Source organism: Portunus trituberculatus, chromosome 47 (assembly GCF_017591435.1).
Source record: "Portunus trituberculatus isolate SZX2019 chromosome 47, ASM1759143v1, whole genome shotgun sequence".
Classification (NCBI taxonomy): Eukaryota; Metazoa; Arthropoda; class Malacostraca; order Decapoda; family Portunidae; genus Portunus; species Portunus trituberculatus.
Window position 1 is genome coordinate 16,509,754 of NC_059301.1, and position 26,773 is coordinate 16,536,526.

Consider the following 26,773-nt stretch of genomic DNA (forward strand, 5'->3'; position numbering starts at 1 on the left):
GCATCGCTTGGTCGAAAATATCATAGTTAGATGCCTGATAAATAATTCCACAATTCACGTGTTCTTGTAGAAAGGTGAAATTATCGCTGAGACGGAGCAAGCGGTGGAAGAATGTGTGGCTGTGTTCGCGCCACGTGAAGCACAAGAAATACTTACCTGGTATGTCTCGCATTAGAGTGAATGACTGACAATTGTGCTCTGATTTGCAAATAGGAGTGTAAGAGATCGATCGTTGTTTGTTGCTGGTTTTCTCAGTGAGTAGCTAATTGGTATTCTGACACCGACATGTTGACATCATTGCGAGTCAGGGATGCAGGGGTAATGTCTTCAAATTGATAAGATATAAGAACCAATGCATAATACCGAGAGGGAACACTGAATTCTGTAGTGGTAAGCGGCCCCGCATACTGGCAACTACCGCCCGAGATGGTGCGTATCGGCAACCAAGGCAATCCTGACGGCGATCACGGACTCGCGACTCACTAGTGTTCGTCTGGAGTGGAACGAGGGAGGAGTTCGTGCTCTCGCCCGTATTGCTCATGGTGATTTTATTGTGCAAATAAGGAGTACCGAGGTGTATTGTGTGATCCGAGGACAATTTACTTGCCATAGAAACGTCAGCCAGGTAAGTGCGCTAAGAAATATATCTTTGACGTTAATATTAACGAAACAAGGAACTTGTGTTCATCCCACGCTTGCCGTTTCTGTTTGTTTACCATCAAGTGGTTGATACAAACTCCCGTCACGTCTCCTTCACCACAGTCAGGCACACACCACCGCTACTTTAGACACCGCCGTGGTAGTGAACAGTGCCGTAAGCGTACTCTCATCATTTCAATAAAGAAGATGCAACTAGTGTACAAATTTCCCCAGTTGGAATCTGACGTGTCAAAATGACCTCAAGGCGAAGTGGCCGGCGCACCCCAGACAAGCTGGTGCTCACACGCTAATTACTACCCAGAACTCAAGACCACTGTCTCAAAATCACACATTTGCTCTGTCCCTGGCCCCTCACACACACACACACACACACACACACACACACACACACACACACACACACACACACACACACATATATATATATATATATATATATATATATATATATATATATATATATATATATATATATATATATATATATATATATATATATATATATATATATATATATATATAATCATTAGTTCCGAAATCCATAGTTGCGACTCAAACGAGGATGACAGGGGTGTTCCCGAGGACCGCTAAACAACCTCAGAATTTTTAAGGAAATTATAAATATATATATATATATATATATATATATATATATATATATATATATATATATATATATATATATATATATTCGCTTGATGTAATTAGTTTCGATATTGTACTTATTGTCATTTGTTGTGTTATTTGAAGAAGACATTGAGTGATGTGTCACGCTAGCCGCCCTGAAGGTGGTGGTGTATTGTATTGGGAGCTGCTTCCTAACCATACAACGCTGCCTTGCTGACTGCTCCCTCCCCCTCACACGCCACCTCGGGGGCGTGGTCATGTCTTAGTTTAGTAAGTACAGATAAGACTTTCATGAGTTGTTGCGGCAAATATTCAGCTTTCGTAATAGAGGATCTATTTGTTACAATAATGCATAGCCATGTTTTGACGAGTGGCGGTGGCGCCCGCTACATTTTCATCTCATTAGTGTTGATATCACGCTGGGCATCATCCACACCATCGTTGGTTTGTCATGTAAATATACGTTGTTGGGTAGATTAACGCATTTTCATCTCATTATTAATTCAAAGTTTCCATGATATAGGAGGAAGTGTGTGGCTGGGCAGTGTGTAGTTGATCTTGCAAGCGTAAAAATATTCGGTGCAGTGCTCATTGTTAAGACTGATGGAAAAAGAAGAGGCTTGTAATGCTGCTTAATAACACCAGTAGCCAGTCAAGAACACCAAATGATAACTGTATGTAAAAATCCCTCATGTACACCTCCTTACTCAGAGTGAAGGATTCCAGCCCTAAGTATATTTAATTTCTGTTATTCAAGAATTATAAAGCAATGCGCATAGTTCTTGTGAATTGAGGTAACTTTTGATGAGAAAAACGATGATCAGAACAACAATGATGACGATTGAAAATAATGATAAAGACATGCATAATGTTAGTAAGTGTGAAGCGTTTATGCGGAGAATCTGGGATTGATAACACCTGAGGGCATCATGTAGGAGGGGAGGACGGAAATGAAGGATACGTCGTTGTGCTCATTGAAAACCGGCACAGCATCGCAAACATAAGTGACCTGAATTCAAAACCACATCAAGACTATGCTGAACGCTGACAAACAAACAAACATGGAAGTGTCACATTATTACTTGTAGGTACATTGAACTTTGGTATTAGAGAGAGAGAGAGAGAGAGAGAGAGAGAGAGAGAGAGAGAGAGAGAGAGAGAGAGAGCGTTCGTGTATGCGCGCACTTGTATTTAGTGTGTGTGACTGTGCGGATGTGTGTGTGTGTGACTGTGCGGATGTGTGTGTGTGTGTGTGTGTGTGTGTGTGTGTGTGTGTGTGTGTGTGTGTGTGTGTGTGCGTGCGTGCGTGCGTGCGTGCGTGCATATATGCGCACGCGCGAAATGAGAATGACCTTAATAACAAATTATTTCAATGTGGTCGTGTTGGTTGCAAACTTGGTCAAGAAATACAGTGTGTGCTCTTCTCGAGGATGCTCATGATAAGAAGGAAAAAAAAAAAAGAAAAACAATTTGCGTGGTGGAGCCAGCGTGGTGGGCGACAGCTGATTTGCATATGGGATAAGGGGATAAATAATGCATTTCGTACACAGTGTTGGTAACGGGATTAAAAGTCTGACTTAAGAATATACATATTAATGGAAATACCTCACCTTTGCTTGTGTTATTAGTGACCATTAGTTGAGGCAGTAATAGCGCTGATGCGTGGAATATATACGAGTATTTGCCTTCCCTTCATTTTGTATACACAACATGGCTCGCTTTAAATACCTGCATTCACTAATCCATGACGGTGATGAAGGTGGAGAAGGCTTGGGCGAACCGGCTCGCTGCCTGCCGTGCCGGGGAGGGCATCGCTGGGTGCTGGTGACGGGGTGACTTATATAATTGGGTTTTTCAGTGGTCTCTCTCTCTCTCTCTCTCTCTCTCTCTCTCTCTCTCTCTCTCTCTCTCTCTCTCTCTCTCTCTCTCTCTCTCTCTCTTTCTTTCTTTCTTTCTTTCTTTCTTTCTTTCTTTCTTTCTTTCTCTCTCTCTCTCTCTCTCTCTCTCTCTCTCTCTCTCTCTCTCTCTCTCTCTCTCTCTCTCTCTCTCTCTCTCTCTCTCTCTCTTTCTTTCTTTCTTTCTTTCTTTCTTTCTTTCTTTCTTTCTTTCTTTCTCTCTCTCTCTCTCTCTCTCTCTCTCTCTCTCTCTCTCTCTCTCTCTCTCTCTCTCTCTCTCTCTCTTCTCTTTCTTTCTTTCTTTCTTTCTTTCTTTCTCTCTCTCTCTCTCTCTCTCTCTCTCTCTCTCTCTCTCTCTCTCTCTCTCTCTCTCTCTCTCTCTTTCTTTCTCTTTCTTTCTTTCTCTCTCTCTCTCTCTCTCTCTCTCTCTCTCTCTCTCTCTCTCTCTCTCTCTCTCTCTCTCTCTCTCTCTCTCTCTCTCTCTCTCTCTCTCTCTCTCTCTCTCTCTCTCTCAGCTTCCACCAACGCACTGTGCACCTTGACTCTCCTCTTGACATCTATTTTCCAGCTTCCCCCTTCTCTCCCTACCCGGTGTGTCCTCCTTTCACTACTGTTTATTTCTGCCCTTCTGGCCTGGTGTTCCCTTGCTTTTCCCCACCTGTACCTTCCCCTCTAGCTCCCTTCATTATCTGTTCCCCTGGTGGTGATGGTGGTGGTCCCCTGGCTCCCTCGCATCCCCTGCTACCTCTGCCAATCATCCTTCAGGGGCTAGTGATGCTAATGACAGTGACCACAGTGAATAACATCGATCTGTTGGAATTAGTCTCGTAAAACAATCTCAGTGTGATTGTTACGTGTGTTTGTAGAAGGCCAGTGGAGAAAAAAAAAGAGAAAGAAAAAGGTATGTGTATTAGGTGTCCATGTGTTCTTTTTACCTGCTGCCGGCACAAAGACACCAGGGATATTTTTTTTTCTCCTATTTTTTTTCTCTCTACCGTGGAGTGTTCGTCTGGCCTGTGAGCATTGGCGAGACTCCTTCGTTAATAGTTTATCGTGCTGCTTCTCTACATATCCATGCTCATATCGGCTTGATTTATTAGGGAAGGAAATTTATGAATGCTTGTGTTTCTTTAGTATTTTTTACAGATGTCTGCCATATTGAATATTTAAATTTTGTATCTTTTATGTTAATTCTTTTATAATCCCATTTGCAGCAATGTACTTTATTGAATATATTATGAAATTTAGTGTCTAATGAAACGAGGTTTTATGTGGCTGTTTTACCGATATTTTCCCCACGGGAATAATGACTGGTTTTATAATGATTGGGAGATGCGCCGAGAGCTGCAGTGCTGGCCAGTCATCTTTAAATGTCACCACTCGTCACGAAGAAGCTGACAGTTTACAGCAAGGTGAATCAATATACAAGTGCACTGGCATTATCTCATCCTTGGAGAGAGTGAACAATGGGTCCAGGCAGCGCTACAGGTGGGATCCGTGTGGTGCCACAGAAGGGGTGCCTCGTGCCCTGGGTGGCAGAGATGCCGCGGGCACAGGCCGAGGCCAGCCTGCAACTGACCACCCTCACGCCCGTTGTCACGGCTTGTGTTCCAATTTTTCTGCAATGTTTTATATCGCCTTCACGATTACGGCGTGTTTTTATGTCTAAGAATATTTATGCCGATAGTATTGACAAAATTATATCCTTTGGAAGGATATGGTTGGATATTATAGTTGTATATTATTGCATAAATCGGTTATTGAATAAATTACCCACGTTTATTATATATTTCATGAGTATATTTGTGTGTACATTCATTTGTGTATAACTTTGTTAGTTGGACTTTGTGAAGTAGTATATTATTAACCTCTTCAATACCATGACGCGTTTCCATATTCACTCTTTACTATTCTGTGCTTTTATACAGCTTCAGAAACTTATGTGGGAGATTGAAATAGTGACGACTCTGGCCATTAATCTTCTGACCTCCATAGACCCTTCCTAATGTCAATAAAATTATCTAAATGTACACACATCTCAAGGTAAAAATGTGTCGCAGTATTGAAGAGGTTAATGATTAGAGATGCAGTCATTTACATTTACTACAGAATTCTTTAATGATTTCGTCCTTTATGTTGTGTTATGGTGCTCAGCTAACATAGGAGGGGACTTGGATTCGTCAGCCACGTTACTAGTTTGAATCGTGAAAGTGAACAAGGCGCACACCACTCTGTTGCCACTGGACGGACGACTTTCGCTCGCTTCCTGCCACGCACCCACCGGACCACCACGCCCCTTCGTTGACATTCGTGCAGGCGCTCCATATAAGTAGCGGGGCTGAATTATCTCCTTATGGCCAAGATTCCGTCACCATTTTACAAGTCGCCGTGTACCGGTCACCATTCGCTGCAAGACAGATGTTGTATCATTGCAAACTTTTCTTAGCGACTTAGGTAACGGTCGGGTGTTCCGTAGAGGCAGGTACTTAGTGTCATAGTTTTGTTTCAAAATTATAATAGAATAAATGTAAAAATATTTCTCAGTCCTCTTGAGCTAGCGTGAAGCAGCACTTACAGCTTAGTGACGAGACTAGAAGCTTCACTCAGTGTCTCTAAAGCTGTGAAGTAGCACCAGACAGACATGCAGAAACATCCACTGCTTTTACACCGACTTCAAACAACTCTTCCTATCCAGAAACTGATTTGCAAGAGGACTCATTACTCGGAAAGTCTCGAAACGGTAAACTCATTGCCTTTAAACTGTCTTTGAAACGGCACTCCTTACACCGAACGAGCTGAAGCATCACTTACTGCCTCGGAACGCTCCTCGCAACTCACTGAGAGCAGCACTTTGTAGTCCCCACCGCCATAACACTCCGGAATAGTTTATGGTGCATGCACTTGTTATTATTACACTTTTTTTTTTTTATTTCCACGTGCATTGCAACTGAAAGGATAAATTTAACCGCGAATCCGTGTCTCGCGTTGGGATATCTGGAGCAAGGGTGTCTTATTAACTGTGGGCGCGGCGGCGTGAGGGAGAAGGGTGGGCTAGATTCAGTTTGGCGTTGACATGGGGTGTAGCTGCCCTTCACTCCCCCCGGCCTTGCCTCGCACAGCTGACACTCACGCACTGGGGTACTCGTGCGTGTTGTTGCACCCACTGGTCAGGATTCAGATGCATAGAGGGGCGACGAACAAGTCAGTTGTGGGTTTCTTTTGTACATCACACACACACACACACACACACACACACACACACACACACACACACACACACCAGTTGTCTTTCTGTTGATGGCATAGGTGCGTCAACTCAAGGGGGGGAGAGAGAGAGAGAGAGAGAGAGAGAGAGAGAGAGAGAGAGAGAGAGAGAGTAGGTTATAGATTAGCTTATTACGGATACAAAACTGCTATTGGGAATAAATGTGAAGTCTGTTTAACTACTTAACGACCTCGCCCGCATAAGTGAGGAGTAAGTGAGAGGTAATGGTGGGGAGAGTTCGTGCCGCCGACAGCTGCAGCCAGGAGGGAGAGAGGGAGGGAGAAAAGAGAGACAGAGAGGGAAGGGAGGGCAGGAGGGAACGGTTTCTGGGCGCACCGGTGGGTTGGGTGGGTGGGAGGCTATGGTATCCTGCGGCCCGCTGTGGTGTGGTGAGGCGTGGTTGGGTGACTGGGTGACTGGGGTGGTGGCTGCACGGAGGGACAACGGACCGGTGTTACTCTATGGTTCATGGTGCAGTGGTGCAGCTGGTCTGCCGGGCATAGCATGGGTAGAGTGGTGACACGAGGGATATGGGGAGTTTTAGGTAGGTTTTGATTGTCTGGAAGGATGAAATGGGGATATACTTGTGTTAGTGACTAGGGAAGGACAAGAGATTCATAAGGAAACTGTAACTTAATAATACTGAGATATGCCCAGCCAAGGTCCCAGCCATGTGTGGATGTGGCAGAGGAGCAGCAGGTGGCGAGGGAGAAGACTCAAGTAATACTGCTTGCTAGGTGGTGGCATTCATCTGTCACTACAACCGCATCCACGTGCTGGCCGCCTGGGGACTGGATGTGGTGAGGGTTAGGGGGATGAGATGGACTAAAGTGCGAGTTGTATTTAATGGAATGCGTCGTGAGTAGGGTCAAGTGGTGCTCAATAGCGGTGTCCGTCACTAAAGGAGGTCGGGAGTGAGATGGGCAGGGGAGGAAATTTGCAGGATTTTGCGAGTTTTTCGGCGCCTTGAAATGCGTACTCAGGGCATTGTTGTGTTTGAAGGTGTGCGAGGCTGCTTTGTGTCGTCTGCTGCTCGGGTTGTTGTTTTACAGTAGCATTGCTTTGTGTGTTGCGTTGTGTGCTCTTTGCATGTCTGGGGTGCGAGTGTGCCGGGGTTTTAATCTTTTTTTTTTCGCAAGATAAATTTGTAGACTAGATTCTCCTTTCGAGTGTGCCGGGGTTTTAATGCTCCTGTTTTTCTTTTCTTTTTTTCGCACGATTAATAAGTACATTCTTCTTTATTTTTTTTTTTATCATTTGGTTCTTTATTTCTTCAAGGACCTCTAATATTTTTTGCTGAATTCTTCTTTACGTACACGATTAATATTCTGTTTCCCTCATTTTTCCTTTTTAATTCTTTCCCCTTAATGATTGATATTTTTTTGTTTAATTCCCAGTAAGATTTCATATTCAAATTCTCTTTCATTTTTCGTGTCTTATTTCTACCTGTAAAGATCATTATTGTTATTTTTCCTATCTTCCCTGTAATGCTCCCCTTTAATATTGAGATTCCTTAATTTTTTACTTTATATTTTCTCTTAAACACAATTTATAAGCTTTACTTGTTGGTCTCTTATCCGTGTAGAGGCCACGCGGTGTTGTAAGGTGTACTGTGTCACCTTGCCTTGCCTTCCTTGCCCTGCCACTAACTGAGCCACTCTTCGGTCTATATATACTTCATTAATTTTTTTTCCATGCTTCCACCAACTGTCTGACTCATTTCTTTGAAGTCTTCAGTTATTTATGCGTTAATGCCTTCGCTTTCATGACTTGGAATGACTTTCACACCATAAATCTGCAGTTTCTCTTACACATTCCGCCCAGGCTTTTGCAGTTTTTTTATTACATATTTTAAATGCATATTAGTCTTGCCTTTTGAAAGAGGACTGCCGTGAATGTAGGCCGTAACTCCTGCACTTTAACCCCAGCAGAATGTCGTTATGGTATTTGTAGCTCATCATCATCATCATCATCATCATCATCATCATCATCATCAACCACCACCACCACGCTTGCTCTGAGTGTCTAGGCAGTTCACACAGTCAAATACACCCATTCCTTTGACACGCCACGTGGTTCATACCCAGCCTTAGTAACACTCCCGCCTTCTGGCCACACGTGTTCCATCTCATCCTCAGCTTAGAGCAAGATGGAAGCAGCATGAAGTAATCCACACTTGCCATTACTGCGATGTGTATCTTGTATATATATATCAGACTGTATCCTCTCTTTATTCTCTTTAGTCACGTGAGGTTGTTGTTATAGTCTGCCTACTCTATGGCTTCTGGGTCTCGGTTTGAATGGTCTCCCACGCAGAGAATGTGCGGTTGTCAGATCTTGAGGAAAACCGTGAGTTCTCCTTGTAATAAGTGCGTTGATCAACAGAAAACAAGTATTATTCACACAAAATCAATTACGTTGTCAGTAAGCTACAGTATGATTTAAAATTCAGGAGCCATTTTAGAGTAGACGGAATATATAGTGACAATACGAGATGGTGGTCAGATAGTTAGGAGGAGAAGCAAAGGATACGAGGTGACTAATCTCTTGCATTGCTTGTATTGATCTCTTACTTTGCCTGTGTCCACGTTCACGATCATCCATCACAGGCAGGCACAGGGTAATCCGATAGCGAGTTGATAGCGTGGGCTGGTAACTATTGTGTGTGTGTTGGCAGTTTAAGTTGCTATTGCTTCACTGACGCTAAGAACAACACACGGCCCTGCAGGATCTGGGGGACCTTGGCTCGCGTGCATCGACCCGGAACGAAGTTATTGGGTAATCGTGGGGTGAACATTGTAATGTGTGTTTCACCTATACGCTGCCCGACTTAGCTCTCTCTCTCTCTCTCTCTCTCTCTCTCTCTCTCTCTCTCTCTCTCTCTCTCTCTCTCTCTCTCTCTCTAACTGTAACGCTGGATGAAAAATAGAAAACTACATATGAAGATAGAAATATATATATATATATATATATATATATATATATATATATATATATATATATATATATATATATATATATATATATATATATATATATATATATACTTTACAATAAATAATAGATAGATAAATTGAAAATAATGTAGCTAAACAGAGATCGACTGAAGTGTACCTCAAGTAAAAACAAGACTGAATGACACACACACACACACACACACACACACACACACACACACACACACACACACACACACACACACACACACACACACACACACACACACACACACACACACACACACTCACTCTCTCTCTCTCTCTCTCTCTCTCTCTCTCTCTCTCTCTCTCTCTCTCTCTCTCTCTCTCTCTCTCTCTCTCTCTCTCTCTCTCTCTCTCTCTCTCTCTCATTTGTAAAGTACACCTTATATACTTTGCATATTTACTACATGATACTTTATATGCGAGGAGAAGCTCAAGTGTCCAGATTATGTAAGGCAATGATAACTTTTTAAGCGAATTGTTCTCGCGTTTTGTCGGGAATATTTCCATTTTAAGTGAATTACTTTGGAAAACTATGTTATTCAGGCATTTAGTGTGTGTGGAAAGTATTTTTTTTAAAGTTTTTATTGTTAAATGGATAGGTAAAACACTTTGGTTTAATCGTTGCGTATAGATATGACTTACTGAACAGAAAAAAACAGGTGCGTTGAATTTGTTCATTAATTACATCGCATAATGCCCCTGTATTCAAAAACGCTTTGCTCTCTCACCATCACTGCTTTCCAAGGGCTCCAGGTGAAGATACTCGTGCTTTTAAGACTATTTTAATGGTTCTGGTGATGGATTGCTAAGAAGAAACTGTTTCGAAACCCCGGCTAGTTGTTTCTGTAGCCTTGCAAAATTGTAGTGAGAGGGGAACGCATTTCTGAATACGAGCCAAGGCGAGGAAGGTTGCTTATGTTTGTCTCCCAAGGAACGTGTCAGGCTCAGTCAGTTTTGTCGAGTGTCTTCATTCAGGCGGCAAGTCTCAAGGGTGGTGTTAGTGCTCCTCCAGTCCGCCTACAGGCCACAGCAGTCTGTAATGCCACGGGGTCTCTGTTTGTTTAGTCATTATCTTCTTTATATTCGCTTTAGTGACCTGGTGAGGGATTACACTGTTTGTGGAGAGAGAGAGAGAGAGAGAGAGAGAGAGAGAGAGAGAGAGAGAGAGAGAGAGAGAGAGAGAGCCCACTTTCGGCCAGCTCGTTTCCATGTGGCGTCTCGCTGTTCTTGAGTGTTTGACAAGGGATAAAAATACTCCTTAACTACGAAGCATAACTTAATTTGTTGGTTTGAAGAGCCACTGAAAGCATATATTAATTTGAGAGCAAAATAATATATACGTGTATTTCGCATTAATTTTGACATGACCATCCTACCCCACCCCTCGGAAAAAAATATTCTCATAATAAGACATTAATTAGATGCAACGAACTTTATAAATCTTTGCATGCGTGCTTAATTAATTAGGTTAATTTGCGCTGAGTGTGCAGCGCGTGCAGACAGCATTCCGTGGGGCTACCTGCATCGGCGGCTCCTGTGATGCCCCGGTACCTGGCGGGCTGGTGAGGAGCCGACGCAGCCTTACAAGAGTGACGGCTCTCCTTGCCCAATGTGTCGCCTAGAGGCAGAATCGGCCGGCACGATACCGAAGGCTAATATGCGGCAATTGTAAGAGTTATTGAATCATTCTTCTAAACGTGGGAGGGGAACTCTCTTCCACAGGAACACGTGGCTCATGATATCGCGCCCCGCCGGTCTGAAGCAAGGAAAGACCTGCATTAGAATTCATTGCACTCGGTAAAAGTGATAATACTTTTGATGAACTTTGAAGTAATGGCATGAAGCACGGCGCGCCATTAAGGAAGCCTTGACACAGCCAGCTCAGCCTGCAGGACTCTAAGGGGGGTGTTTGCCTACTTAATGATATCCTGTTGTGTGTGGTGTGTATAGCATTGCGACTATCACCATCACCAAAACCACCACCACCATCACTACCACTACTACTACTACTACTACTACTACTACTACTACTACTACTACTACTACTACTACTACTACTACTACTACTACTACTATTTTCTTTTTGTATGATGATATTAATGTTACCACAAAAATTAATGTCACGAAACTCTTTTCTAGATAACAGGCGTCAGTCACACAAATGTCAATGATATAAGATGGTGAGACTTTTTTTTCTGCTCAGTTAAACGTTGGCAGCAAAAAGCAACAGAGACACAAGAGGTGCTTTCAGTGGCTCTAACCTTGGTGTGCTCTGAATGTCATGCATGAGACCCTGGCACACACACACACACACACACACACACACACACACACACACACACACACACACACACACACACACACACACACACACACACACACACACACACACACACACACACACATTTTAGTGCATGATGTTTAATTTGTAGATGAAAGTGTTTGATGAAGTGCAGAGAAAGAGTTTTAGTTCCGAGGAAGCGATTATGTTCCTCCTCCTCCTCTCCTGTTTGTACGTCTGTCTGTATCGAGTAAGTGTACTTTTAATTGCAGTGTTTGGGTGTTGTTCACTGATAATGCGTTCACAAATTCACCACGAAACTGTAGAATAAAGGCGATTGTCTCTTGTATTCCACTATTAACCCCTTCAATACTGGGACACATTTTTACCTTGAGATTTGTGTGCGACTAGACCATTTTATTGACATTAGGAAGGGTCTGTGGAGGTCAGAATATTAATGGCCTCAGTCTTCACTATTTTAATCCCTCACATAAGTTTCTGAAGGTGTATAAAAACACCAAATAGTAAGCAGAATGAATATGGAAACACGTTATAGCACTTCAGAAATCTGTGCATCCCTTGTGTGGAACGTTCTGGCTTTGTAGGAGTCGACCTTAGATTGCTTGGAAGGTAAAAAGTTTAGTTAACCGAGTCAGTGATGTGACGGAGTGACGGTGTGAGTGGGTGGATTCGTGTTGGTTGTTTTTGCTTCATGAGTTTCTGTTTGCGTGTGTACTTCATAAAACTGTAGCTTCGTACGGGCGTGCCACCTGTCGTGCTTCTAAGCAGTGGGTTTCACCTTTAGTTTGTACCCTGCAACGGAAAAGGGAGCGCCGACAGGGGAGACAAGAAGCGTCAACACGTGTATCCTGTTGCGTGGGCACTTCGGCATTCTTCTGGCAATGCGGGCAAAAATAATGTAAGTAATGAGTTATTGTAGGTAAGCAAAGTAAAAACAAATTGATTAAAGTGCCTATTTTTTATTGCCAACATTGTTTTTCATGAGCGAATTTAAATGAGGCTTAATGTGTAAGAGGTGGAGGGCGAGTCCTGCGGTGTGGGCTGGGAAGGATATTAGGTTTTGAAAATCGCCAAGAAATACGGGATCTAATGTGACTTGTCCTAAAGAGAAATGTGACCTTCAAGTGACCTCCCCAGCCCGGGCGTCAGACTGCCGTTAGGGAAGGGAACCATTAGTTGTGAATGTAACGGTGATTTCGTGACACCCATGAACGTGTAGAATGCAGTATTGTTAGCCTGAATTTCCTGTAGCTCATGTCCTCGGGGGCACTGTATTGCCAGCACTTTTGCGCTCTCCGCCTGAAAGAAACACACACACACACACACACACACACACACACACACACACACACACACACACACACACACACACACACACGCATTAATGAAACCAGAACAGGATCATGGAAAGCTTTTGATCAGGAATTCCGCTTCATGTACTTACACTTTCTCCTCCCCCTTCCCATCTCTCAGTGCTTGCTGAGAGGGAAGGAAAAATGTCTGGCATAATGATGAAATATTTCGTAGTACAGTAACCTTCCATTACTCCTCTGAGCCACTGGGGGACCGGAAGGATTAAAGACGGTGTCCTATTCATAAAATTCCCTAGAGAGTATTGAGCTGTTCTCACTCAATAGAGATTTTGACAAAGGATAAAAATAAGGTTCAGAATTAGTAGGGGAGCCCGTGAGTACAATTGATTCTGTTTCTAAGCTATATTCCCACATGACCATTCTCATTAGCCGGTGGATGTTTGCTCTGTTTCTTAATTTCCTCGGACGTGGGTGTTGTTGGGTGTAGTTACGTAAGTTTGTTCTGAGTCACAACAGTAGAGTGGTGTGTAAGGAAGCGGAGTATCTTAACCCCTTCAGTACCGTGACGCATTTCCATATTCATTTTGCTTACTATTTGATGATTTTATACAGCTTCAGAAACTCGTATGGATTAAAATAGTCAAGGCTCCAGCCATTAATCTTCTGACCCCCATAGACCCTTCCTGATGTCAATAAAATGGTCTAATCATACACAAAACTCAATGTAAAAGTGTGTCCCAGTATTGAAGTGGTTAAGGAGGGCATTATGGAGCTTTGTGTAGGTGACTGATGGTGTGTTGGAAGCAGGCGTACACTGTTTTCCTCACCCAAGTCTGATTTGTCTTCATCGGCTGATTATTATTCCTTTCAAAATGGTATTTGTGACAATGGTGTATCCCGCAGCACACGTTCAGGATGTCGGCAAACCTACACTCTTGCATTGTTTCATTTAAGACCGCGAAAAATTATACAGAATTTTCCATTCACTGCTAGGTTTATTTATTCTTTATATCATTCCTTTCCATTTTTCATCATCGCAAACGAAGAAAAGTTGCAGTAACATAGGCTTATTCTTACAGGTGATAGGATGAGGCATCTTCTGCTGCTCGCTCAGACAAGATGTTCGTACGTGGAATATCTCAAAGCTAGAACAGTGTAACTGCTTCCTGTCCACCACCACCCTGCCCTTCACTTCACAAGTCAGCGTGCCTAAAGGAAACTCCATCATTTCCTCTTGTGCGGGCCGACAGTAACGTGAGGTTAAAAAAAAAAAACGGAGAAAAAAATGTGAGAATGTGATTTTCTTACTTCTGTGTTTGTCGAGCGCTAACGAGGCTAATTACAGGAAGCCTCAGATCAGGCGGCAGCGCGGGGCAGTTTTCAGCAGTATTTTGATGAAAAGAGTTTCTGGCTGCCAAAGGACTGCGCAGCTTTACCTCGGCTGAGAAACGGAGTATTTTTGGCGTGCACTCAGGATGCAGCGGAAAGGTGGATAGTGGCGGTGTGTGGGTGTGGGTGTGGGTGTGTGTGTGTGTGTGTGTGTGTGTGTGTGTGTGTGTGTGTGTGTGTGTGTGTGTGTGTGTGTAGGTGTGTCATAATGTGGGTGTAACATTAGGAAGCAAAGGTCGAGGTTACGTTGGTTTGAGATTCCCACCAAGTGTTAAGATGTGATTTTTCCGTAACAGTTCACCATAACCATTGAAAGGCCTGTATTCTGCAACGCTTTGTTCTCTCGCCATCGTTGCTTTCCAAAGGCTCAAGTTGAAGATACTTATGTTTTTAAGAGTGCTTTTATGGGTTGGCAAGATTTCTAGTGTATCATAAGGAGAAACACTCTTGAAAACCCTGCTAGTCGTCTCTGTGGCCTTGGAAAATTGTCGTGGTGAGATAGTAAACCGTTTCTGAATATGGCCGAAAGTCAGAACGGCACATATAGTTTGCGTTCCGAGGTCAGCAGTGACGGCGTTGATTAGAAATTGACTTGTGTAATTAGTGACGTCAATGAAATTTTGCAAAGATAAGCTTCATTGACGTTTTCCTCGAGTTTCTTACCTTGATCAATGTTCCGAGAGCAGACATTGTAAGTTGTTGTGATGCCATGTTAAGCTCCTCTCACCTGAGTTGCGTTGTGTTGCGTGGGGAGTGGGAGTGTCTTAGCGCGGCCATCATGCTGCTAGATGCGTCCACAGAAGTTCATGCCTTGTAATAAATGACTTTGTTGGCAGTATTTGAGCCCATTAATATCAATCAAGCCATGAAGGATCAGGAAAGAAGGAAAAAAACAACAACAAAAGGGTTAAAGGGCGAATTGGTGGCAATGTAACAGGCTGTGACAGGAGCTGTCCCACGCTGGATGTCTTGGGACGGGGCGAGGTCGAGGCAGATTTATGTGTTCTGCTGGGCTGCGATTCCAGCGCTTACCGGAAAGAAAGCGAAGAAAGTCGTTGGTTCTGTGGAAGTTTTATTGAATAGTTTTCGTGAGTACTAAGATACCATCCTAAATTGACTGTAATATTGTTTCTGGTGCTTTTTCCAACGGTGCGTGAGTCATGCATGTGTAAGCGAACTGATTGTGGTAATGTGATTGGCCCTTTTTCCACCATATAAACTGGAACACATCGCAGTGAACTGTCATAAAGGCTTATTAAATATCAACATTTTGGAAATACCATCGTGAACATCACACCGCAACATTTCAGTCTGTCTAAGACAAGTCAAAACTCGATGAATTGGTGATATGGTGATCATAATGTTATGAGGACATTCCAAGAGTAAACATATAATGATGGAATATCATGCCTCAATAGTTGGACGTAGCGCCAGATGACGTCATCAAGTGCTGCTTTGTGCGTTCACATATATTAATTTTTTGTAATCTAATGAACAAATTTCTTTTATGTTTCAATAATATTCATTTTCAATTACGTTATTTTGCACTTTTCTGAATAATTACATTATATTCGGTAACATTCATTTGTGCCGTGATTAACTTTGTTCTTCACAAATCTGAACGAAAGGATAGATTTCTCGTCAACAATTTTCGGTAGAGACGAGGAGAAAGATCTTATTAAGCTTTACCAACGTGCACAAATTATATGATTAAAAAATCAAGTTGTGTCAGTAAGAATAAAAAAAAGAAAAAAGAAATTGTTCATTGTGAAAGGTTGTCCTTGAACACTTCCTGTGGTTCTTTGTACGTGCGTACTCTCGTAGCTTCCTCTTCCTTGCACACACTATTCCAATCTACCCAAGTGAGCGCAGGAAAGCTTCCTTGTGCTGCCCACCACAACCTGGCTACCAAAAAGATTGCACTTCCTTCATATTTATGTTTATAAAATGCTTTGACTATTCCGTGCGTGCTAGACCTGACTGGATCCGTCTGTGAGCAGCACCATGAAATTGTAGTGCACAGATAGTCTTAAGTACATATAAAAAAATATAATTATTGACCTCATCACACGTGCTCAGCCCACTTCCCTCCCCGGCTCAGCGCGGCATCAGGTAGGGTCGGCCTTGCCTCAGTCAACGCCCAGGCCACTCCGCTCCTCCCCTTCACTCCCTCCACCTATTCGCCGACGTTCGCCAAATTGATTTCAGTGTACTCCAACGCTCCCGAATTGCACACTGACCGTCCCGAGCGACAGTATCTTTTCTCATTCTGAAATTGGATTCAGAGTCAGCTTTTGCATTAAGGTGAGGACCATTCTGCAAGTCTGCTCCCTTCTCCGTGTGAGTGTGGGTCAGAGGGGTAGGGAGGGACTGTTTGCTGGGTAGCGGGTCACGACCTTACATCGACGACACTGCTACCATCATTAACAAAAATAGAAAATATGGCGCCGGGTGGACTTGTAATTAGAGTCCTTCTACTCTTCTTATCATTAAAAAGAGCTAGTTAAAACTTTTCTGTCCCCAATCGTGAAAGAAAGTATTTTTAGTTTCTTTGATGTATTCTTTCCATCAAGTCTGGACGTGATTAAAAAATCTTAGTATGTTGAGCTCTTCATGAAGACTTAATGAATGATCTTGGCCCGAAAGATTACCTCATTATATTTGGTTATCCATAGCGTCAAATGATATGTTTTACCAGAACAAATTTATGTATGAGTGAAGTTGCAGTCGTGACCGCAGTGGGTGACTGGATAGCTGGCTTTCTATCTGTCTATATGTCTGTCTATTTTTCTGTCTTGCTGACTGGCTGGCTGGCTCGGTAAATTACATACTGCTTGCCATTCTTCAGACGCAGCTTCAGCACACTCGCTGGACTGAAGTCATTTTGTTTGGTGACACTTTTGTCTTTAGTCTTGACGAGGCCTGACAGCGGCTGGCGGAGTGCCTCATTGCCTCTGAAAACAATGGAAAAAATTGCGTACACTTTTATTGATTAGAAAAAAGAGAAAGATAGATTCTAAGAGAGCAACCTACAACATAGAGAGGAGCAAGCTTGGTGTTGGAGGGAAAGTAAACCCTGCAGTGTCCGAGAAAATTAGCTGTACGAAGCTGAGGAGGAAATAAAGCCAAAGCCCAAGTAAATTCCATTTCGTAAAACACACAACATTTGCCTTGCAAAGTGAATTGCCTCGAAGACTTTTCACCAGCTGAGGCGAGTGTTCCAGCTGATAGCCAAGCTTCGTCTCCTGCTCTTATCGCTCCCAGCACAGCGCCGGTGGGCGTGGCGGGACTAAGGTATGCACTGGGAAACAGAAATAATTGGCTTTAAAATTAATTACTGGGAGTTGGAAATACATTTATATTAATTGCTAATGGTTAAGTGGTGTGAAAACGAAACAAATCCTGTAGTGGACCTGTTGTTTAAATGCCATCGGAATCGTAAGCCTTTAGAATTTTGGTCAGAATTGCCAGTTTTGTCACGCAAGTGAGGGAGGAGACTTGTAAGGGAGGATTCTGGGCGAGGCGGGACGGGGAGGGAAGGGAAGGGAAGGGAAGGGAAGGGAAGGCGTCGTCCAGCTCAGGAAATATATATGCGGAATATTAATGATTAACCCTTCCGTCCACACTGGCCCCCCCGCGAAGCTCCGTTGGCTGCCCGCCCTCCAGATTCTCCCTTGTGTGTGTGTGTGTGTGTGTGTGTGTGTGTGTGTGTGTGCTGGGGTCGTGCTCATATGCAGGAGCGTGTGCGTGTGCGGTTATTGGTTTTGCCAGTATGGGGATGTGTTTTTCATTTATTTTTATTTGTACTCGCTTTTGTGTAAATTTTTCCGCGCCACCAATATATTCGTAGGTACGGGACACTGTTCGGCTATTCGTCCCTTTCTTTGAATTATTGTTTCCTTAATGTCGGAGAAATAGAGTGGAAATGAATTAATGCTGTGTTTTAGGTAACTATTAGATAATCATTTCGACTGTGAAGAAAGTTGCTTCTTTGTACGTATTGACCAGATAGAACTGTGCACTGGGAACCACGATTCTCTCTCTCTCTCTCTCTCTCTCTCTCTCTCTCTCTCTCTCTCTCAAGGAAAATAGCAAAGCGTGATTGCGCTTGATTTATTAGTATGGAATTTTTATCATCATCATCATCATCATCATCATCATCATCATCATCACGTGAGAGCTTGCGTCTAATAATCGTCTTTTTTTTTTATTTCTTTTATTCACATTTTCTCATACGCTTAACTGTCTCCATTAAATTAAAAAGCCTGTGGGTACAACGGCCCCCAGGTGGCGGCGCGTCATGCTGCCGGGACACCTCCACACCGATGTAACTTATTACCGCCGGCTGAAATGGCGTTTTTGAGCTGCCGCGAACAGAGGCACACACACACACACACACACACACACACACACACACACACACACACACACACACACACACACACACACACACACACACACACACACTCTCTCTCTCTCTCTCTCTCTCTCTCTCTCTCTCTCTCTCTCTCTCTCTCTCTCTCTCTCTCTCTCTCTCTCTCTCTCTCTCTCTCTCGTCTCTGTTTAATTAACGTATTGCATTCTCATTTTCCAGAAAGACGTGGGCGAGGGGCGGCCGTGGAGTGTGTTAGTGGGCGGCGGGAAGTGTTGGTGCGGGTGTGGGTGTGCCGCCCGGACCCACCGGCACCGCGACAGGTGCGAGTTAGAGTGAGTTTTCAGTGGAAGTTATACAGTGTTAGTATGTAAACAGACTCAGAGTGGTGTCGCGCTGCCGCCTAGGAACTGTACCTTTGCTGCCGCTCCGGTCTGGATACCTTCAGCTGATGAACCCAAACAAAGGTAAGGATATGTTTTCTTTCTCCTTCCTTCAAGTGGTAGCTCCTTCCTTTTTAGTCGGTCCGTAATGTAATGGTGACGGTCCGTTGTGTTTATACTTTTAGAAGCGCCGAACTTACTATCATGCAAGGTACATGTATTCTTTTTATAACTATCAAGTTGTGTGAAAGATTGAATGAAATATTATTATCATGCACTTCTCTGTTTGGCGTTTACCTTATAGAGTACGTGTATGTTCCCCATGCTGAAGTGATTATCTGGTGATGAACGTGGCGTAGCTAAGTGACTGTGCAGAGCGGTGAGGCTTCCCCGCAAGAAGACCCATCAAGTTGACGAGGAAACATTAATTCCAAGATCGTGAGAATAATTAGTCAGGCTGAGGGAGACCTGCTCGAGGAATAAAACTGACTGCGGAGGGTGTGAGGACCGGGACGTGGTGGCAGGTGACTGGAGGTTGGCGAGAAAGAAAGGGGTGAGACTTGAGAATGGAGGAATGAAGATGAGGAACAGCGGGCACCGGGCTGATCTGACGGTGGAAGGGTGGCCCAGTTTACCCCTTCAGTACCATGTCACGTTTCCATATTCATTCTGTTTACTATTTGGTGAATTTATACAACTTCATAATTTTATGTCGGGGATTAGAATAGTGAAGACTGTGGCCATTAATCCTCTAAACTCTTCTTAATGTCAATAAAATGATTTAATCGTACACAAATTTCAATGTTAGAATGTGTCCCAGTATGGAAGGGGTTAAGGTGCAAGTCCAGCGTGAGACTGCATGACTGGTGGAAGTGCGCTTAACAATCCGCGATGAGTAAAGTTGTGGCTAGAACATCGTCTTTCGTCCCAGTCTTCTGACGGGGCGAGTGCTAGGCCGGAAGTATTGGAGGTGGCCGAGTGTGAAGCTGTGGCTGGGAGGGATGTGGGGATGGAGGTGCAGCTGCCTGGGTTACCACCACCACCACCACCACCTCGGTCCAGGCAGGCTGCTGGCAGGTAATGGAACCCTCTGCCTTAATTTCTTTGTTATTCTTGCCAGTGTGGTTTAGGTCACAACAACATTTGAACGTTTCTCCGTTATCGAGAATATTCTTAGAGGAGTTTTAGGCTGGAAATTGTGTTGATTCCTTGATGATTTGTTGGGAGTACGTGTTTTCCAGTTGTTTTCCTCGCAATTGAGACACAGGCGAAGGTTTTATCATGGAAATGTTGTGGGTAATATGATCACACACACACACACACACACACACACACACACACACACACACACACACACACACACACACACACACACACACACACACACAACGGTAATTCGCGTTGGCTCTTTTTTTTTTCTCCTTCCCGTGTATAAGATTGGCCAGTGTGTTGAAAAGGAAATTCTTTAATTGGCTGTCCTTTAAAGTATGTGGTAGGAAAGCTTTAAAAGGGAGGGCCAAATTAGTTTCAGTGGTGAGTCTCGATATTCCTGTCTCGAAAAAGTGTAAAGGAAGAAAGTGGAATTAAAAGGCAGTGCGCTGAAGAGCTTTGAAAGGGATGCTGTGTGGGATTAATAAGGTGCACACAATAGCGGTGGGAGTTGGTAGGAAGTCTTAGGGAACTAGGCCGCGGAAGGGAATGGTGAATGTGATATTTTAGTCAAGTCAGATTAGTGTCCCTAACAATACGATAAAACACAACAAGAAATACAACGTTGCTTACATGCTTGGTTTTTTAGGTCATAAATGAGAACGTTAGCCAAACTATCTCGCGTACACCCAGTAATCAGCCAGACAGTCGGCATTCCACATGGTAAAGTGCTGATGTGCTTATGAGCCTCGAGAAAATATTGCTTCTCCCTTTTGTCTGAGATCGGAGCTTTTATATTGAACGTGTCCCACTGCGCCACTTTGTGTCAAGCTGATATATGTGTCATTAAAATGTAAACGTTTACAATTTGTGTATGTAATTTTTGCATATTGGTTTTTCTTCGCCAACAATTGTTCGGATGCTTTGTCAGTTGAATCTTACTGCAGCACATGAACGTTTTCCATTCACTTACCGGAACGCCGCAAGAATCTTGGGTGTTCGTGTTTGTGTTCCCCGCAACTCGTGTCGTGAGCCAGGTCTTGGTGCGCCGGGAACCAGCCCAGCGGGTCTGCTTCATCACAATAATTCAATTAGGCTCAGAAGATCTGTAAGGGATCGGTATTCTGAGTCCTCCCGGAAGATATTTCTATATTCAAGTGGTTTGTTTAATGAAAAGCGATTGGGCATCAGAAAGTATTGATGTAGTTAAGTGTCTTGTATGGCGCTCTTAAGTACAGTGTGTGTGTGTGTGTGTGTGTGTGTGTGTGTGTGTGTGTGTGTGTGCGCGAGAGATAGAGCGAGTGTGTGTGCGCGCGTGCGTGTGTGCGTGCGTGCGTGCGTGCGTGCGTGCGCGCGGCTTTTTCATCGTGTGAGAATCTTCTCATTTCACAGTTTGCTTGTTTTTGTAAATTCTCAAAATCTTACGCTTAGGAGAAGGATGAGAGCGAGTCTGCAGAAAATAATGCAGTGCTTGCGATGGAGTGCAGGCGTGACCTTCATGAGGACGCTGCGGGGGGTGGGGGTGATAATCCGGTTTGTTGGAACGGCATGAAATTCTGTTTCGAATTCCTGGCGGGGCGAAAGTTGGTGATGATAAACGGCATTTCATATCAGCGCCAGTTCTAACGGAGAAGACTGGTTCTTCTCGATTATTCATCAGCGGGAAACAAGTTGGCAGTTGTGATCCAGTTTGTTATGGCAAGTGAAAAATTCTTATTTGGAGGCTGTACGAACTCTGTCTCTGGGTACACTTCCCTGTATTCTTAATGTATGGCGAAAGTTTAGTGAATATGATGAGCATCTGGTATTATAGCGGGATACTTGCAGTGGCGTCTCAATACTTGCCTGCCTTTCTGGTTTAATAATCTTGCTGTCGAAAGGTTGCAAATTCATTTCTGTTACGTCAGTTTCTCGGTGGGAGATGTATCGCTCGTTGGCAACCTTATCCGGCATCATAGGGCATCGTTGACTCCTTGTTCTCAGTCAGCAGGTGTTGATTTGTGTGGAAATCAATGGAAAACAAAATAGCATAAGACACAGCATTGTGGAGCGTGTTGCGAGCTGCAAAGGTTGGTTGGTTGGTTCTGGCCTGCCCGTGTCGGCGTGCTGGGGTTCACAGTCTTCACGGTCAATATAAAAGAGTGTTGGCTGGGATTGTGTTACTTTGAAGCTTCGAGGAATGTTAGCTTCGAAAGTGTACTCTTTCTCTCGTGGTTGCTTTAGTACAGATTCAACAACTGCAGTCACTTCTTTCCTTTCCTCATCCTTTTGCCATCCCGCTCCCCGCCACTCCCTTCCCTTCCCTTCCCTGCAGCCCCAGCAACCCAGCAACCCAGGACTCAGATAAACACAAGGCCAAATGTTTACTGGGAGAATGTCACAACTGCTGTTCTGTTCTTGCTCCCATAATTCCCACTCGCCCCTCCACACTGCGCCGACAGCTCCACCAACCCTCGCCGCTCTGTATGGTCGCCCCAACCAGTGTTTCTTCTATCTTTTACATGTGTACTTTATCTAGGGTATGGCGAGAAACAGAATGGTGTGATAGGATGGAAAAAGTGCAAGAAAATAAGAGAGGTGTGATGATTGGGAATGCGTGTCCTTTACCAAGACCCTTTATAGTTGCCTGTACCCGAAAAGTGTCTTCCATACCTATTTTATATTTTGATTTCGACGAAGAGTATGGGAGGAAAGGGATTTAAGTGTATGGGTTAATTTGTGTAAAAAAAAATGTATGGAAATAAAGACATATGGTGATGAAATATAGCTAGATGTAGGTTAGGTTTGACTTTCGTATGTCGGGATAGTATATACATCCTTTATGACAAGAACGTGACCCCTCCCTTCCGCCGTCTGGCAAGAGCCAATGTGAGTTGCAGTGTTCATCGTCAGCCAAACAGTTTACAGTCAGAAGGGAATCGGCACCTTGGCGCACGTAGGAGACTTGACTATGTGTCTGTGTGGTGTATTCGTGCAGACATCCGAAATAGATAGGCTGCTTGTTGTGTCTAGGCCAGAAGGGGCAGGAAAGCACCATAAGCAGCCGTCAGACCAGCGGTGACAGCCTGCACTTGAAGGTGGTAATTTGGGACTGTCTTTGTTTTTACTTGTGTGTCATCCCTGAGCAATCACCATTCATCTCGCTCACACTCTGTAATCCTGAAAGAGAGGGAGATATACAAACAAAAAATAATGGAAGTTTCTTGGGTGGTGGAGTGGGCGAGACAGGAGTAGAATAGCAAGGGTCGTTTGGTGAAGCATGGTAGTAGTGGTGGAAGGAGAGGGAGGGAGGTGGATAAAAGCTGCAGACAGAGGAGGACGAATGAGGTGGAGAGCGGCTGCAGACGAAGGAGATGGAGATGAGTTTTAGGGAGAGAAAGGCGAGGGAGGAGTCGGGTAAAGACTGCAGAGAGTATAGGGCAATGGGAAAAGTGGGGAGAGGTTATAGAAAGAAAGGCGAGGGCAGAGGCGGAGACATGTTAGCTCGTATTTCTAAACGCTTTGTTCTCTCATCACCTCCATTTTCCAAGACCACAGGGATGTCTAGTCGTGGTCACACAGGTGTTGCTTCCCATTGGTGTGCAGGAATACAGTGTACACTATCACTGGAAGAATCTTGGAAACGCCCTTGACAACCCTAACAGCTTCCACCAGAAAAGATGCTAAAACGTTTAAGGATACGGACCTTTGATGGAGGAGACAGGGGTGGGCAGCGGACTCGGGGAAGGAGGAGGAGAAAGAAAATCAGACAGAGGAGGTGGGGAAAGGCTGCAGACATAAGAGGGCGAGGGAGGAGGAGGAGGAGGAGGAGGGAGGGCGAAGAGAAGCCTGCAGCCTCCTTTAGCTTCTGCACCAACCGCCCTCCCATCATGGAGCGTCTCCGCGCCGTAGCTCAGCATCGCCTTGAAAAATGGCGGCGGATCCAATTATTCGCAGCTCCTTACTCAAGCTCACTTAAACCGAGCTGTCTGGCGGCCGAGCCCAGTGCTACTCCACCCTTTATTTACTTGTCTTCGCTAAGATACACTACAGGCATCGCTTCCCTGCGCGCCCCTTCCCGCCCACCACTCTGGAATGTATGCTAGATGGTGTTCACTCTTTTTTGATATCTTTTTTCTTCCCGCGCTTTCCTATTGCCTCCCCGTGATGAAAGTGGTGATATACTATAGTGGTGATGGTGCAGCTGTATCTGATTTGGCGGTGGTGTTAGTTGGTGATGTAGTGGCAGTGATGACAGTAATTGATGAGGTGAGGAGAATAGCAAGTAGTAGTTGATTTAGTGGTGGTGGTGGTGATGGTGATGGTCAAGTGGTGGTGGTGAAGGTGGTGATTCCTGTGCATTTAATAATAGGGCTTTTGATAGTATAGGTCGTGGTACTGAAGTGCGTATACAAAATAATGTGTGTGATTATACCTGTGCTCTGACACGGAGAAATTTGACTTGTAGTGTGATGAAATGATAACTTACAGCGAATATGAAGTGGCGTTAAAAACAAACAGAAACAAGCGGAATAATTCGAGTTCCAACACCAGCGAGTTTAGTGAAATTTTAACAAGTGTTTTGCAATCTTTGTTTTTCTCGTCCAGCATTGTAGCACATGGGTGGGTTGTATAAAGCGTCTGTGTGTTGCTTTGTGGCCGGTGAATAAAACGGAGAGTATAACAGTAGTGCATAATAATTTATCTGAACGCTGTGTATTCGTTAAATTATTGTATTGCTTCATGATGGGTATTGCATTGGTGTGGATGGTGCTGTGGATTGGTGCAGAGTGTGCCGTGCCCCTTGACTGCCCTGTCTGCCACCTACCTCTCCTTCGATGCCGCCATCTTGAAAATCCTGGGTGCTGCTGTCTCGTTCAGTCCTGCCTCATCTCTCGCTAACTCCTGACATGCAGCTGCAGTGTGCCTAGTGCTGTAAAGGTCTCAGTATATCGTAGACTAAAGCAACCACTATCTTTATCTTCCTGCGCCTCATCACTGCTTTGTCGTGAGAGGAACTGCTTCAGGGAACAAACATTTTCCTTGTATTTAATTTTACCAGCCGGAGAGGACAGGATCTTGTGTAGCGGAAGAATTGTTACCGGATTCTGAACTGAAGCGAATCCTTTTTCTTTTTGTAAGGCGATTAATTATAATTCATAATAATTGAAATCTGGATAATACACAGAGAGAGGATAAATGTTTAGGGCGCGTGATGCAAGTCTTTCCTGAGTGAAGGTGTTGCGTCAGTTCATGGTCTGTACTATACCTCCTGTTTGTCAACCTTTGCCTTTTCGTTTATGTGTTTGTTTACAGGTTCACCTTTAGTTATTTACAGTTTCATCTCGAGAAACTTACAACTGATAGGCGATCGTATTCAACCAGTCACGCGAAACGAGAAATAATAATCACACCTTGTAGTTTTCCCTATAAAAAAAGACCCTTAAATTTGTACCCGCATCTTTTCTTGATATTTGTCTAATGATCTTAACCATTCAGAACTGGGATACTTTTTTTTTACCTTGGGATTTGTGTACGATTAGACCATTTTATTGACATTAGGAAGGGTCTGTGGAGGTTAGAAGATTAATGTCACAGTCTTCACTATTTCAGTCCCCACTTAAGTTTCTGAATCTATAAAATCACCAAATAGTAACCAGAATGAATATGGAAACGCGTCATGATACTGAAAGGGTTAATCTAAAACTATATCTTGTGTTATTTGCAGTGACCCAATAACAGCAAAGCAACGATAACTGCAGCTGTGGGATCAATTTAGTGATGTACTTTCCTGGGTAACGTAAGCCTAAGGGATTGGAAGGGAAGGGGCTTTTAGAAATGACAAATAATATCCTGCAGAGGCGGGTTGAGCTGCTGGAGGTTCATACTGACATCTTCTGTGTGGGGAACAATAAGCACCGAGAGAGAGAGAGAGAGAGAGAGAGAGAGAGAGAGAGAGAGAGAGAGAGAGAGAGAGAGAGAGTGGGTGGCGGAAAGGAGACTGAGAGGGAGAGATGAGGGAGAAAGGCACTAAATGTATGGAGCGAGACGGTTTAAAAGAAAAAATGTGCTATGGGGAGTGTTTATTATTTCCAACAAAAGCCTTAGTCATTACAAACAGAAGACGCCCTCCTCGCTAGCTGGAAAAACACACACACACACACACACACACACACACACACACACACACACACACACACACTCACACACTCACACACACTGCACTACCTCAATCCCAACCCAGTAGAAAGCTCTTCAGATTCCAAACAGCTCCAGAGTTCATTATTTTCTGTCATGGAATAAAAAGTGTGTCAAGAAATGATAACTATGAATCTGTCGAAGAAGAGAGACGTGTTTAAGTGGCACTTTGCCCGCCCTGCATTATTGGAGACCAACCCTCCAGCTGCACCTCCTCCTCCTCCCACTCCTTGTCTTCCTCCTCCTCCTCCTCCTCC

General features: G+C 44.0%; 1 protein-coding gene across 12 annotated transcripts in view; it reads left to right on the forward strand.

Moving 5' to 3' along the window:
• LOC123520769 (tyrosine-protein phosphatase Lar-like) overlaps positions 1-26,773 on the forward strand; it is a 924,035-nt gene that overhangs the window by 22,093 nt on the left and 875,169 nt on the right. For 10 of the 12 annotated variants that reach the window (XM_045283354.1, XM_045283357.1, XM_045283345.1 and 7 more), the window contains exons 1-2: positions 491-625; positions 19,030-19,274. Coding sequence is in view for 11 of the 12 variants with exons in the window: in XM_045283357.1 (XP_045139292.1) it covers positions 19,259-19,274 (16 nt within the window). In the remaining variant the exon portion in view is untranslated. Of the gene's footprint in view, positions 1-490; positions 626-19,029; positions 19,275-26,773 lie in introns of those variants that run through there. The other 2 variants (XM_045283347.1, XM_045283346.1) reach the window with 1 other exon arrangement.